We start from the raw sequence: 13,251 nt of genomic DNA, 5'->3' as shown, positions 1-13,251 counted from the left end.
CATGACAATGCCCCTGTGCACAAAGCGAGCTCCATGAAGACATGGAGGTCAAGGCTGGAGTGGAAGAACTCGAGTGTCCTGCACAGAGCCCTGACCTCAACCCCACTGAACACCTTTGGGATGAACTGGAACATCGACTGAACCCCAGACATCCTTACACAACATCAGCGCCTGATCTCACTAATGCTCTTGTAGCTGAATGAACACAAATCCCCACAGCCACGCTCCAAAATCTAGTGGAAAGCCTTCCCAGAAGAGTGGAGCTTATTATAACTCTAATTATTCCACTGCAAAGGGGAATAAATCTGGAATGAGATCCTCAAAAAGCACATATGGGTCTGATGGTCAGGGTCCATAAACTTTTGGCCATATAGTGTATCTGTAGCACGTCATCAGCAGTGTTTGAGAACGCATGCATGAAATATAGTCGCTAGTGTAATGAATGCATGCTCAATCATCCTTTTTGCCTTTATAGGAGAAATTAAAAGTAGACACACTAACCACACATTGTCCAAAGTACAAATTACACAAAGGGACAGATGACAGAACTGTAAGTTTAGTGTATTTTGGTTTGATTGAAACTTTTCTCTTCGCCATGTTTTCAGGAGAAACACAGCATGAAGCCAGTAGAGCATTACAGACTTGGAAAAAAAAGATCTCACGAATAGTTTGCCCCATATCATTCTTCTTATGCCATCAGTGATATCATGCATCACTCAACCGTAATAGTTTCATTTTCAAGCTACTGATAGATATTGGATTTTAGCCTCATAGTGAATATCACGACCAGCCATAACTGGTCGTAATATTTGTTGAATGTTGAACCTATTTAGGAATGTGAAAAATATATGTATATATTTTTTATAAAATAATTTTACCTGTAAAAAAAAAAAAAAATAGAAATTGATATATTTATTATATGGTATATTGTGTGTGTGTCTGTGTGCGTGTATTTGTGTGCGTGCGTGTGTGTGTGTCTGTGTGGAAGGAGGTTTTTTTTACAAAAAAATACAGAAAAGATTTATATTACTTAGATGACAGGACTCGCTGATGGTCTGCACCATTTCTCTGTGATGCACCATCAGTATCTATCTAAAGAATGATCAATATCATCTATCTAAAAATATTCATATACACATACAATCCAGAGCTTGAAAAAGAAGCAGATTTGTGTAGAAAAGTTCATTCAGCTATTGGAATTATCATGGTTTTATCATTTATCATGGTGCCTTAAACAGTTTTACATGTGCACATTTATTAAAATGCAAGAAATTCACACAATTTCTTACATTTATGTCACTTTTTTGGTTGTTTGGTTGTTTATATATTTGTGCAAAACAAAGAATTCAGAATTAATGATAAATGAGACGACTTACAGGAACTGCCGGCAGGAATGCGAACGCATACAACTGTGCAATTCTGAGGAAGAGAGGAAGATGAAATGATGAAATTAGAGAATGCTGAAATACTGAGAGAGAGAGAGAGAGAGAGAGAGAGAGACAGAGATTATCCAGGGAGTAACTGTACTTCAGCAATATATTTAGAAATAATAAAGATGCAGCATTGGACACGAAGTTACCAGAGAAACTGGTTCGAGAGCATCGACGAGTTCCTTTTTAGTTTCCTGCCATAGCAACCACTAGCTTTCCTCACTGCTAGACATTAATGTCATGTCCATTCCTGTGAGAAATTCTCCATTTTGATGTTACATTACTCAACAAAATCATCGGCCAATTGTCTCTTGGTTTCTTTGATGTACACTTGATGAATCTCTTGCAGGAGAAATTACAAACTTCTGCATGAACGTGATGCATGAACTGATCTTTTGGGCCTGTAAATTAGGGTGTTAATAATTTGCATGAAGCACATCTGTTGCATCAGATAGTACTGGAGTTACACATCCATGAATTTTAAACATCAATTGCTTTCACCAGTTGCAGCTTCAAGCACTTCACACACACAGCTGGATTGAGGGTTTCTGTCCAAAACATCCTGTTTTTTTATACTATTGTGTAGAAAATAATACACTGTAATTTACAAATGCATTCCTCTATAGTTATCCATGAAGTGCACTCCTTGGAAGTTCAGTTACATCCTGGATTTTTCCTTAGGATTTTTGCATTTATTTATAGAATTTGTTCTCTAATAATAAATCCTGTAACTGATGTGCTTTTAGTCAGAAACCCACTCTTCTCTAAGAGAAATGGGCTGCATTTATTTTCCCAGACTTACCACACAGTAAACTGAAGATAATTTTCAAAAGCAGATTTTCCATTCCCCTTTTCCATCTCAGGTCTGTGAGAACCTCAAATTCCCCTGTGAGTTTTAACTCTGCTGTTTCTCAAAGATGGAAATCTTTGTTTGTTCTGTGCTATTTTTTGCTGTGAATAACACTTAAAAATCGAATGTGGCCTGGAAATGTGATCGTTATCAAGCAAGTTAATTATGCAATAATTAACCCAATGACTCTTAAATGATGACAAATGACAATGTTATCTATCACATGCATCTGCAATATGCATCTGCAATATTTCAAATTCCAATTTGGACCAATAAATACATTGGTAACATGTTATATTACAGAGCCCTTACTCCAGTCTAATGACCTACCAACACACATACCAAATTACATGCCATGACAATCTATTACTATGGAAATGGAACTAATTACAACATGTATTTACATATGTGTAATTATAAACCTGAATTCCACAATGGGTTCAACTGTCTTGCAATGAACAAAAATTTAATAGACTTTGTAAGCATTACAATGTCATTATGTGGGGCTGTAGTCAAGACAAGGCATTGTCCAAGACAAGTTCAAGACCAGGACTAGTCAAGATCGAGTCAAGAGCAAATATTAAGGCGGTCGAGAACAAGTCAAGATCCAGTCCAAATGAACAAAAGACTTATCCAAAATCAAGACAGAAAAACCTCAAATTCTTTTCCAGGCCAAGCCTTTCCTTCATCTAGGTGGCTTCATTTGTCCATTGTGACAATGATTAGGCTGTTTTCTAGAAGAAGGAACTACATTTAGTCAAACTTTGTCCAACAAGAACATCATTTATTCAAAACAAAGACCATATTCAGCGAGCCCAATGGCCAAGAGCGAGACAATACAGAAAAAGTCTCGAGACTAGAACTGAGTCCTACAGCCCGAGTCACTAGGAAACCATTTGGGATTTTGCTTCTACATGAAATAAAGATGGTGTGTATTTAAATGTATCTTTGGTAATCTAAAAGATACATCCAGATGTGTTAATATCCAAGTATTAGAAACATTACAGGGAACAAAAATGAAAACCAAAAATGAACAACATGTTTAATTGAACCTAATCTAAAACAAAACCATTCTAAATTGAGTGAAACATTTTTAACTGGTAAATAATGTTATCTTTCTGTTCCAGTTTGATTTCAAGAAACTATTGCCTAAACCTAAACATTTTCCCAATAAATTCCTGTCCGGAATTCGTCACTTCCTGCAAGTGTGGCTACAGGAAGATCCGCTATAGCCACTAAGATAGAGGGAAGATAGGAAAATTTGTGTAGAAAGAATTTTTTTTTATGATTCTGTTCAAAATAAATACACATTTCTGGTTAAACACAATGTTTGTGATTAGAATATCATACATAAGGTTAAGTGGAACACTGGAGCAGGAATGTAAAAATATCACTTCTGTTCAGAAGGAACTAAAAAAAACATTTCTAATCCCTGGTGACAAGAACATATTACTTTAGGCAATTAAACGAAACCAAGCGTGAAACCTTTACACATGATGAAATGATATTGATATTGCTTCCTTCTGACTCACTTCTAACTCAGTTTGTACCTTCTGAAAATGGTCGATCTATAAAATATGTAAAAAAAAAAAAAATATATATATATATATATATATATATATATATATATATATATATATATATATATATATATATATATATATATATATATAAGTGTTTTATATATCACGTAATTTGTTGAATCTTGTCTTTAAATGAGAGAGATAATAACCAGTCATCAGGATTTGTGAACCAGGCATCACACATATTCTGATATTCTGATGAGTCTCACCTGGCGACCTCGGCTTCCTGCTGCAGGAGCAACAGAATGGACTCGGAGTTGATGAGGATGGCCCAGCATGGCAGACAGAAGAGCAGCAGGATCAGGATACTCCTCTGCATAATCTCCCCAACACGCTTCAGATTTTTACTGCCGAACGTCTACGGACACAAACCAGCACAGATGTGTATGTTACCATGTCGAAGAGATACGACTACTCATTTGTAGAGATAATAATTTCACAGAACTTTGATATTTTGTAGTGTGAACATTATTTCCAAAGTTTAGCTTTTCGAACAAAAACTAGCTTGGCATCCAGTAGCTTGGCCAACAAAGAAGAGAACATTATTATCATGGCTCAATAGCTAATTGATGAGCTACATGACATTAAAGGTGCTTTAGGCAAGATTAGTCAAAAATTACTCAAGATTAATTTTCTCTAGCAGTTACGCACGTAATAACATTTGAATGATTTTTTTTTTTTTTTATAATCTTTGAGCCCACCCCTATTCATTCCCAATGAACTTAGTCATAACACTATAAACCTATGAAATTTAGCTCGTACTGATTTATGAGAGTGGTCAAGAGTGTCTGCACTGTCCTTGTTTCTGTGTAATGAACTCTCATGAGCTTTTAAGCTTTTTTTTTTTTGCTACTATTGTTTATTTTAGTTTTATTGCTTTTTTTTGCTAGATTTTCTTGTCATTAGATGTGCATTATGCAAGATTACTCCATTTTTTTCAAGATGACATCTCTGATAGTTAGATGGGTTCAACATTTTAATGATTCCTGCCCACATTCACGAAGCTCCTCCCCCAGGGTTTACATTGGCCAATAGAGTAGACTGTCTGTAAAATGACTGACAGGAAGCACATCCAAATACAAACTTGCATTTCAGACCAAAAGTCAGTTTTCAAAACGAATTTTCTCAGTGACTTAATACACTTTTGCTAAGGCCATGGCTTGGCATTGTTTTTTTTTTTTAATCATGTTCTACATATCTTCCAGGTTATTTGTACAAAAAAAATGAATTAAGAAAAAAAAACTAATTGCTCCTTTAAGTATAGACAGGATTATGTAATGTAAGTAAGTAATGTTAAGTAAGTAATGTTTTTTCTTTTCAAACAAACTGAGATGGGGGCGGAGTCAAGGGGAGTTGGGGAGTGTCTATTAAAATGACTGACAGGAGGCCCATGTAAACACAAACAAGCACCTGAGAAACTCAGGAATAATTTCCCTGGTTTTCTGGTTTTCTCAGCCACATAACAGGCCATGGATTAAATAATTTTTTTTATCATGTTCTACATATTTCCAGGTTATCTGTACAAGAAAGAAATAAAAAAATTCATCTACTGCATCTTAAATTATAGTTAAGTAGCCATGCTCACCTGGGACACCAGTGTGTCACATGTCAGGGCTAGACCACTTCCTGTGGCTGCTGTGGTCACATTAATGGTCTGGAAAGAAGAGAGATTAGACAAAACTGTTTTTTGCAAAAGGGCATTTCTCTTATCACACACTACTCACTCTCAAAAAATTCATGCATTGAATTTTCATCATTGCTTCCTGAGAGCTTGAGTAAAGATCTGCTTAGGCAGGTTAAGGTTTGTGAGCAGAGTAGTACAGTGGCAATGCAAAAGCTGCACAAGTATTGGTATGAAGTCACCTCATTTTTAATTCAATGACCATACTGACATTCTCAGAGAAGAGTTCTTTGAGAAGCCTTTGACTTTGACATATAACTATCTATACTATAGGATGATGTAATGCTTCTTGACAGAGCAGAAAGACTATGACACTCTTGCACGCAAATGATTTATTGACCATTTGCATTCTCTAGGATCTCTAGGAAACAGTACACGAAAACAGTGAAACCTGATCATGCATACAGGAAGCACTACTAAGCAATGCTTTTAGGGAATCTAAAGGATTAAAAGGATATCTCAGAGGAAATTAATCTTTAATATATATAATATAAATAAAAAATAAACAATATAACATAAAGTTAAAAAGAAATTACCACAGAAGCCAGCGCATATCCAGCCAATTCAGCATTCCCCAGGTGACCAACAAATATGGTGCTGACGAACGGCTGAAGGAAGCTTAAAATCCGAGTAATGAGCTGCAAAACACAAAGCATGAAATATCAACGTGTGGTTTCCCAATGGCAAAACAGAGAAGAAATATCGAGTGAGCAGGGATGGGTATTAACTGCTGATATTAACTCAAATACACTAAAAGTTCCATGGGTATGATACATTAAATTTAGATTTTATGGAAGAATCAGATTTTTAGAACGGATGGAACTGACATTCTAGATAAAATAACATGCAAAAATCTTGTGCATTGTTTTAAAACCTGACAAAAATGCAGGGGATGGGTACATTTATAGAAACACCTAAGTAATATTAAGCACCTAAGAAGGTGTATAGTCAATTTTTGCCTTCAGACCAGCATCAGTCATTCCTGCAAGACCGTGTTACACATTTTGTGGCATCATTCATCAAGCATTGAGTTCTCAGATTCAGAACTATCGAGGTTTCAAACTGGTGATACAGCTTTCCAAAACATTAAAAAAATATGCTGAAGTTTGAGATGTCAGTCATGTTCATTATCATTTCATTGACTAGCAGTTGGTTATGAGGTTCTGCCCCTTTGAGAGATCTCCCAATCATCATACTGAGAAGTCATGTGTCCATGTGGGACAAGTGAAGAGCGCACTGTCCAATGAACGTCCAGATGTTTTTTTTCTGAAACACTCATTCACCCCCAGAGTCTGTTGTTCAATGAACATTAATCTTTGCTCCCATTAATACACTGTGTACTTAAATCTGCAATAAAAGCCCATACAGGCTATGCATCACTGGATTCCTGTCAAAGCTGTGTCTTCACTGAGATTTCCACCGAAAACAGTTTGCTTTAAATGAACAAACAGCGCGATATTGCAGTGAGATATTTGATCACTTGATTTGCTAAAATATTGAATTTCACCAAGAGTGATGAATGAATAGAGAAATTATTTAAGATAGAAACATTTCTTTGCTGCATTTTAATGAAATTTTCGGGGAGTCTGGGCTTCTCGTGTAGTCGAAAAGCAATCGCCTGTGGTTAGCTCTTGCATGCAAGATATTCAATTCAATTCAATTTTATTTGTATAGCGCTTTTAACAATGGACATTGCCAAAAAGCAGCTTTACAGAAATAAATGGGTTCAAAAAATAAATTGTAAATATGTGAATTTATCCCTAATGAGCAAGCCAGAGGCGACGGTGGTGAGGAAAAACTCCCTGAGACGACATGAGGAAGAAACCTTGAGAGGAACCAGGCTCAAAAGGGAACTCATCCTCGTCTGGGTGCAACAGATAGTGCAATTATAAACAAATCCCTTCTATTACTGTGAACTATATGGACAAATAGTGCAAAAGTGTTTACAACGTGTGTGCCAGTCACCTTATAGTCCTGGCATTCTCATTTATCTGGATGATTGACTTTATGGCTAAAAGTTGTGAACAGAGTCATTTGATTATTTCACAGACTTTGGAGTGGTTTGAGGATTGACTCTGAGCTTTCTTCACAGAAGACAGAACTATCTTAGTTATGGATGCCAAAATGAAATTATGAGTGGCCACACATTGTCCATATGCAGGTTTTCTATGCCTGGCTGGAATGCAGGAACTGGACGCTCCAGTGGTGGAAACTAGCAATTTTGCACTGCAGAATGTTTCAGTGTTGGCTGAATGCTCAGTGCCATATCAAAAATCATATCATTTAATACGGAGCAGTGGTTCAGTGCATGTTTTCTCACTGCAAAGAGGAAAATTGTAATTGTAATTGTAATTACAGATGCTTTCCAGCAAGGAGTAAAAGAAAGGTGGAAAAACAAGTCTCGATGTCAGCGTTTCAACATCCTTGAACAGAACATTGTGGGTCTAGACCTGAAAAATACTCAACAATTCCAAATGAAGTCACACATACTAGCGTTGACCAACATCAACCAACAAGATGGCACAAAATCGCAAGCAACCTGAGCTAGCAAGCTCTTCTGCCAATCTAATGGGCCGTTGTAGTCAGATAGTCGACGTTCTGCCTCACAGCGGTCCTGTGGCCGGGGAATGGCACCTTCACAACGAGGTAGTTCAGCTAATGTGGAACACCTGCTGCTCCACTGCACTGCCCATTAACTACAAACGTTTCCTAATTTCCTTCTTGTGTTGCACCCCTTAACCATGGAATGCTAATTGTTTAAGATAGGAAAGTCTGTTTAGGGTTTATCTATCTAAAAAAATGAAATGAACAAATTTAAATATAAATTGTATTAAAAGCCTAGAGCTCAAATGGAAAATTTCCTGGAAATCAGAAAGCATTAAAAACTCCACTGAAAATGTTTCAGTACAAATACTAGTTTGCTTAATAACTGAATAACTGAGACGATAGGAAATGTTCCGACTTTTATAGAATAATGCAGAAAGCTTTCTTATATGATACGTTAGGAGAAAGGAATAATCTGAATGATCAAGTCTTGAAAAAGAAAACAAAGAAAAAGATGTTGTAGTTACAGTATGTGAGACAAAACTATACATTGTTGGTTTATTTGTTTCAAAGCACCCAGTATTGTTCATCTGGCAGTTCCCTGAAATTTGAAGTACATCACGCTGTAAAGTTTCTGCTCAGCAGCAGAGACTGGAAAGCGTGAAGGACAAATGGATGAGCCAAAAGATCACCAGATGTTACCGGGAAATCTGTTTCCTACTATTCGGCGTAAAAAGATAAAGAGGACAATCTCTGAAGCACAAAGCAAATACTACCTCATGTTATCTTCAGAAAAAAGAAATTTTGTAAACCAGTCAATATCCTTTTCTAAGAATCTAAAAGAATTATTAGCCAATGAGCAAGTTTCTCAATCAAATAGTTTGTTGTGTGTGTTTAAAGCTTTAACATAGCCACAATCTCTTCCACCAAATATTTAGTTTGTGTCTCTGTATACTTGCACTACTCAAATTACTCGAATTACAGGATCTTGTGTACTTTATAATGTAATCAGATGTGTGTATGGAGGGTGTTTTACTGGAACCAAAAGGTTTGCAGTGTTTTCTGGTCTCCAAACTCACATGTGCTAAAAAGCTAAAAAGCGTCTTTTCTGTTGTTATGAACACACTGTACACAAAGACTTAAGCTTTCTAGACCTGAAACTAGACCTTATAATGACAGTTAAGCTTTCTACACTTAAGGCACAGTATTTGTGATCTCTATGTGTTATATATTCCGACATGCTCGATTTTTTGTAGTGGATTTGTGAAATCTTGTGTAATAATTGAGCGCGAAAACATGGACTGAGATCCATGTTGGATGAACACGTAAATAAAACTATTACTTAATTTGTTGTCATCATAAAATCATTACAGCTTGTGGAGAATTAAGTTCAAATAACAAAATAGAAACTGAACTGCTTTGATTAGAGGTCACAGCATCCTAGTCATTTCAGAAGCACAGAAATGCATTATACATAACCAATCTGTAGGACTGTGGGACATTTCTAGAGAACTGACCATTTATCTCACTAAACGCAAACGTTTAAACTATAGAACTACCCAAATATTCACTATTGCCCTTCCAAAACCTGTCTGATTGTTACGCAAGACTTGCTTTTGCTCTTTAAATCCACAGCTATGTGACGTCTGTGAGAAAGTGTGTATGTATGTGAGGAGGTAACTCACCAGAGGCCCTGTTAGTCGCAGAACTTGATAAAGCTCCTCTCTGTAGGCCAAGGGTACCCAGTGTCGCACAAAGCCGCAGCGAAACACCCGAGAACTGGGTGCCGTTGCCTCGGTGACCTGACCAGTGCCAGCCAGGGGGCTCGCAGCCTCTGAGATGCCAGCTTTGTCCATTTAACCGTAGAAGGAGGGGGGGAGAGGGGTAGAAACGGAGACGGAGAGAACACGAGCACGAGAGAGATCCTGTCCTGCAGTGAGTAGTGGGTCTGTGCTGGAGGCCAAGTTGCAAAGAGAGAGAGAGAGAGAGAGAGAGAGAGAGTTTCTTAGCAAATAGCCTGCAGCCACCCAGTGAGCCCACAATCAAGCTTTTTATAATTCCCTGTATGAAGGGGGGGTGGAAGAGTCGAGGTACAGGGTCTTACTTCTTAGACACAGCAGTAATCTTATCAAGAATGCCTGGGTAAATAACAGCCGGTTGTGTCCGTGCTAGAGTCCTTGCCTGTGAAAATCCTAACTGTAATTCATTGGGCCAGTGCGAGAGCAGCAGGAGGGTGAAGTAGAAGTGGCTGAGGGCCACATATTGACCCCTGAGGTATCCCATGAAGACCGAACACTGTATCAGGCAGCTGAGCATTCATTTCCCACTCGGGTCAGACTTTGGTCCCGGGTCTGTAGTTTATTGATTGTACATGTGGTTCTATTTTTACTGCTGCAACACCATCACGTTTGTTCCAATGTCACATTTTAGGCAGAAGAGAGTATTTAAACTGTCACAGGATTTTGTATCACCCCCACAATCATTGAACTCCTCATGAAAGCCAGCCAAGTGCATCCAGTTCTAAGATTACAACATTGCATATCACATATAACCTTTGGCCATACTGTTCCCAACCAGTTAAACTGTGATTTTCCACCCAACACCTCTTGCACAACTCTTATTGATCCGTATCATGCTGAACAGTCATTTTTTGGTCACTCATACATTTGATTGCTGTTAACCTTTACTCAACCATATTTTAGCTTTCTGAAATACAACTAAAACAATGCTAGGATAAAGGACGTTTTCATTCATGTGTTTGTTGCACACAGTTTAAAATGCAATGGGACAAAGAATTTGTCTTTCAGTTGTGTAGCAATCATTGGTAACCTTTGCTCATCGTGTGCACTCAGGACCTGAGGTTTATCAGCAGCGTGCTAGGGGAAGAGTAAAAATGATCTGTATACAATAAAAGGAAATAGAGTGTGTGATTAGGAAGAGGTGGACGTACAGAAAGTCAACACACATATAGAAATACTATAGATTACACAAGATGTAATCTATTTAGTGTTTTTTTTTCCTTCTCTGAACACATTTAATTCAAATTTATTTCTGTGTCCATTTCTTTAGGCACTGTTGTCTTAAGTAGAAGTAAATGTTAAATAAAATTTAAGGAGTACGAGTTAATAATTCACCTGGTGATAAAAGACTTGAGTGATTACTTTACAAATTGTTTTTTTTTTACATGTCTACCATTTACACAATTAATCTGAAAACGTTCTAAATCTGAGGAAAGAACAATTATATTAACTAACCAAGAGAGCTATGGTGAAGTAAACACCACCTCCATTATCAACAGTATAAAAGGAAAGGTAACATTAGCTGACTAGCTAACTTATCCAAATTGGTGTTTTGGTGGGTTGCTAGATTCGTTAGTTATCTAGCTACTTCATTAGTTATAATTGTATCTATCTACATCGTTAGCTATCTTGAACAGATTCCCTTTATACGTTATCGTATAGGCTGTAGCAGCACTCAGATATATTTAACACAACAGGCGATCGCTACCGAACATCCAAGTGGCTTCTTAAGTTTAATAACTAAACTTCTTATGTTTAAGAACTTCCAGAGCTTGCTTGCCTACGTTGCTTGTGATTTTGTGGCATCTTTGTCCATTCTGAGTTCCTGAACATTTATAGACACACAGCTTTCATACTGTAAAATGTCAAAAGATCTGGCTAGCTAGTCTAGCTCAATCAGCTAGCTAAAGGATTACGTGTACATGTTTCCGCAGGTTGAGTATTAAGCTGTGAAATGTTGATATCACCACAGGATCACGATGTTTCCTTTAAAGCATTTAAAACTGAAGATAGCTGATAAATTGGGTCAGGGATGCTCATCTGTCTCCACTGTCTCAGACATTGCTGCTAAGCATTTAGCACCTGAAGTGTTGACTTTAAGCAGGTTTTATTTTGATTAGGTCTCCAAAATGAATTATTTAAAATTTGCTTTTAATTCATATTTGCATTCTCATTGAATTGGCTTACAGTCTTTGGGGGTTAAATGTATTATTATTATTTTATTTTTTTTTCAATTCAATTCAATTTTATTTGTATAGTGCTTTTAACAATGGATATTGTCACAAAACTGCTTTACAGAAATATATAAATTCGGATATACAGGTAATTACTTACACAGTGTAAGTGATATAGAAAAAATATACAGTATGACAGAAAAAACCCTACATCTAAAAATAAGATTCATATTGAATAACAAATATTATGAGAAATAATTTGGTTTTATTATAGTCATGCATAACTAGAATGGTTGTGTTTTCAAGGTTTCTATTCTCATGAAAGGTCAAAATCCTTCAGTTTGAGATAAAACCGTCTGTGCTATATGAAATTATCCTTTATATCCTTTCTTATCTCTTCCATCTTTTCTGCTGAGCTCACAGTGAACAAGCTGCACCATCTGATGGACAGATAGAGCAAGTGGTTGGTTTCATGATGAACTCTAAATATGGGGCAAAAAGAAAGCACTCGCTATAGGCTCTAGGTCCACATGTATGTATATGAAAAAGATGGTTACTGAGAGAAATAAGGATGGAAATAAAGATGCTACAAAGGTTTACTGATTTATATTTTTGCCAGAACAGAAGGCAAACATGGCATTAAAGGTGCAGTACGTAATGTTTTAAAGTATTGAAAGATCTATAATAATATAATTTCAAAAGCTGTGATTCAGTGTAAGTGTTGCCATTGTGGCAGAAATTCTCTGACAGACTAAATAATTTAAAACAGTATCAAGCTACTTCGGAGAATTCTAGCTGATCATTTACTATACGTATTTACGATATATCAGTATATTTCCTGGTCATGTGATAGTCAGTTTAACAAATATGTAATGGTGAACAATGTGGTGATTTTAATAACAAAATACAAGTTCAGGAAATAGCACTTACAGAATGTAAGTGTCTTATATTCATTACATTCACAAACACACACAATTCAGTTACACTAGGCTGATAAAATGGAGTCAGATATTTCACTCACTTTCAGGTATCTGCTTTATGCTGGCATATCCTTGGAGCACTGGGTGTGAGGCAGGAATACACCCTGGATGGGAACCCACTTGGACACGGGGAGAACGTGCAAAGAAACTCCAAGCAGATAGTAAACTGAGCTCAGGATTGAACCATGGACCCGTGAGCTGTGAGGCAGT

The 13,251-nt window shown here is 36.9% G+C and overlaps 1 protein-coding gene across 3 annotated transcripts in view; it reads right to left on the bottom strand.

Annotated features, from left to right (window-relative positions):
* slc47a1 (solute carrier family 47 member 1) overlaps window positions 1-13,251 on the bottom strand; it is a 26,256-nt gene extending 13,005 nt beyond the window's left edge. The window contains exons 1-6 of one of the 3 annotated variants that reach the window (XM_026938540.3): window positions 13,083-13,251; window positions 9,774-10,041; window positions 6,081-6,182; window positions 5,449-5,517; window positions 4,073-4,221; window positions 1,377-1,419 (exon numbers count right to left, since the gene is read on the bottom strand). In XM_026938540.3, the coding sequence (XP_026794341.3) occupies window positions 1,377-1,419; window positions 4,073-4,221; window positions 5,449-5,517; window positions 6,081-6,182; window positions 9,774-9,944 (534 nt within the window). In that variant the 5' untranslated portion in view covers window positions 9,945-10,041; window positions 13,083-13,251. Of the gene's footprint in view, window positions 1-1,376; window positions 1,420-4,072; window positions 4,222-5,448; window positions 5,518-6,080; window positions 6,183-9,773; window positions 10,042-10,192; window positions 10,504-13,082 lie in introns of those variants that run through there. The other 2 variants (XM_026938541.3, XM_053240178.1) reach the window with 2 other exon arrangements.

Source organism: Pangasianodon hypophthalmus, chromosome 15 (genome assembly GCF_027358585.1).
Source record: "Pangasianodon hypophthalmus isolate fPanHyp1 chromosome 15, fPanHyp1.pri, whole genome shotgun sequence".
Taxonomy (NCBI): Eukaryota; Metazoa; Chordata; class Actinopteri; order Siluriformes; family Pangasiidae; genus Pangasianodon; species Pangasianodon hypophthalmus.
The sequence above is the reverse complement of the archived record's forward strand: the minus strand, read 5'-3'. Positions and strand labels throughout refer to the sequence as shown.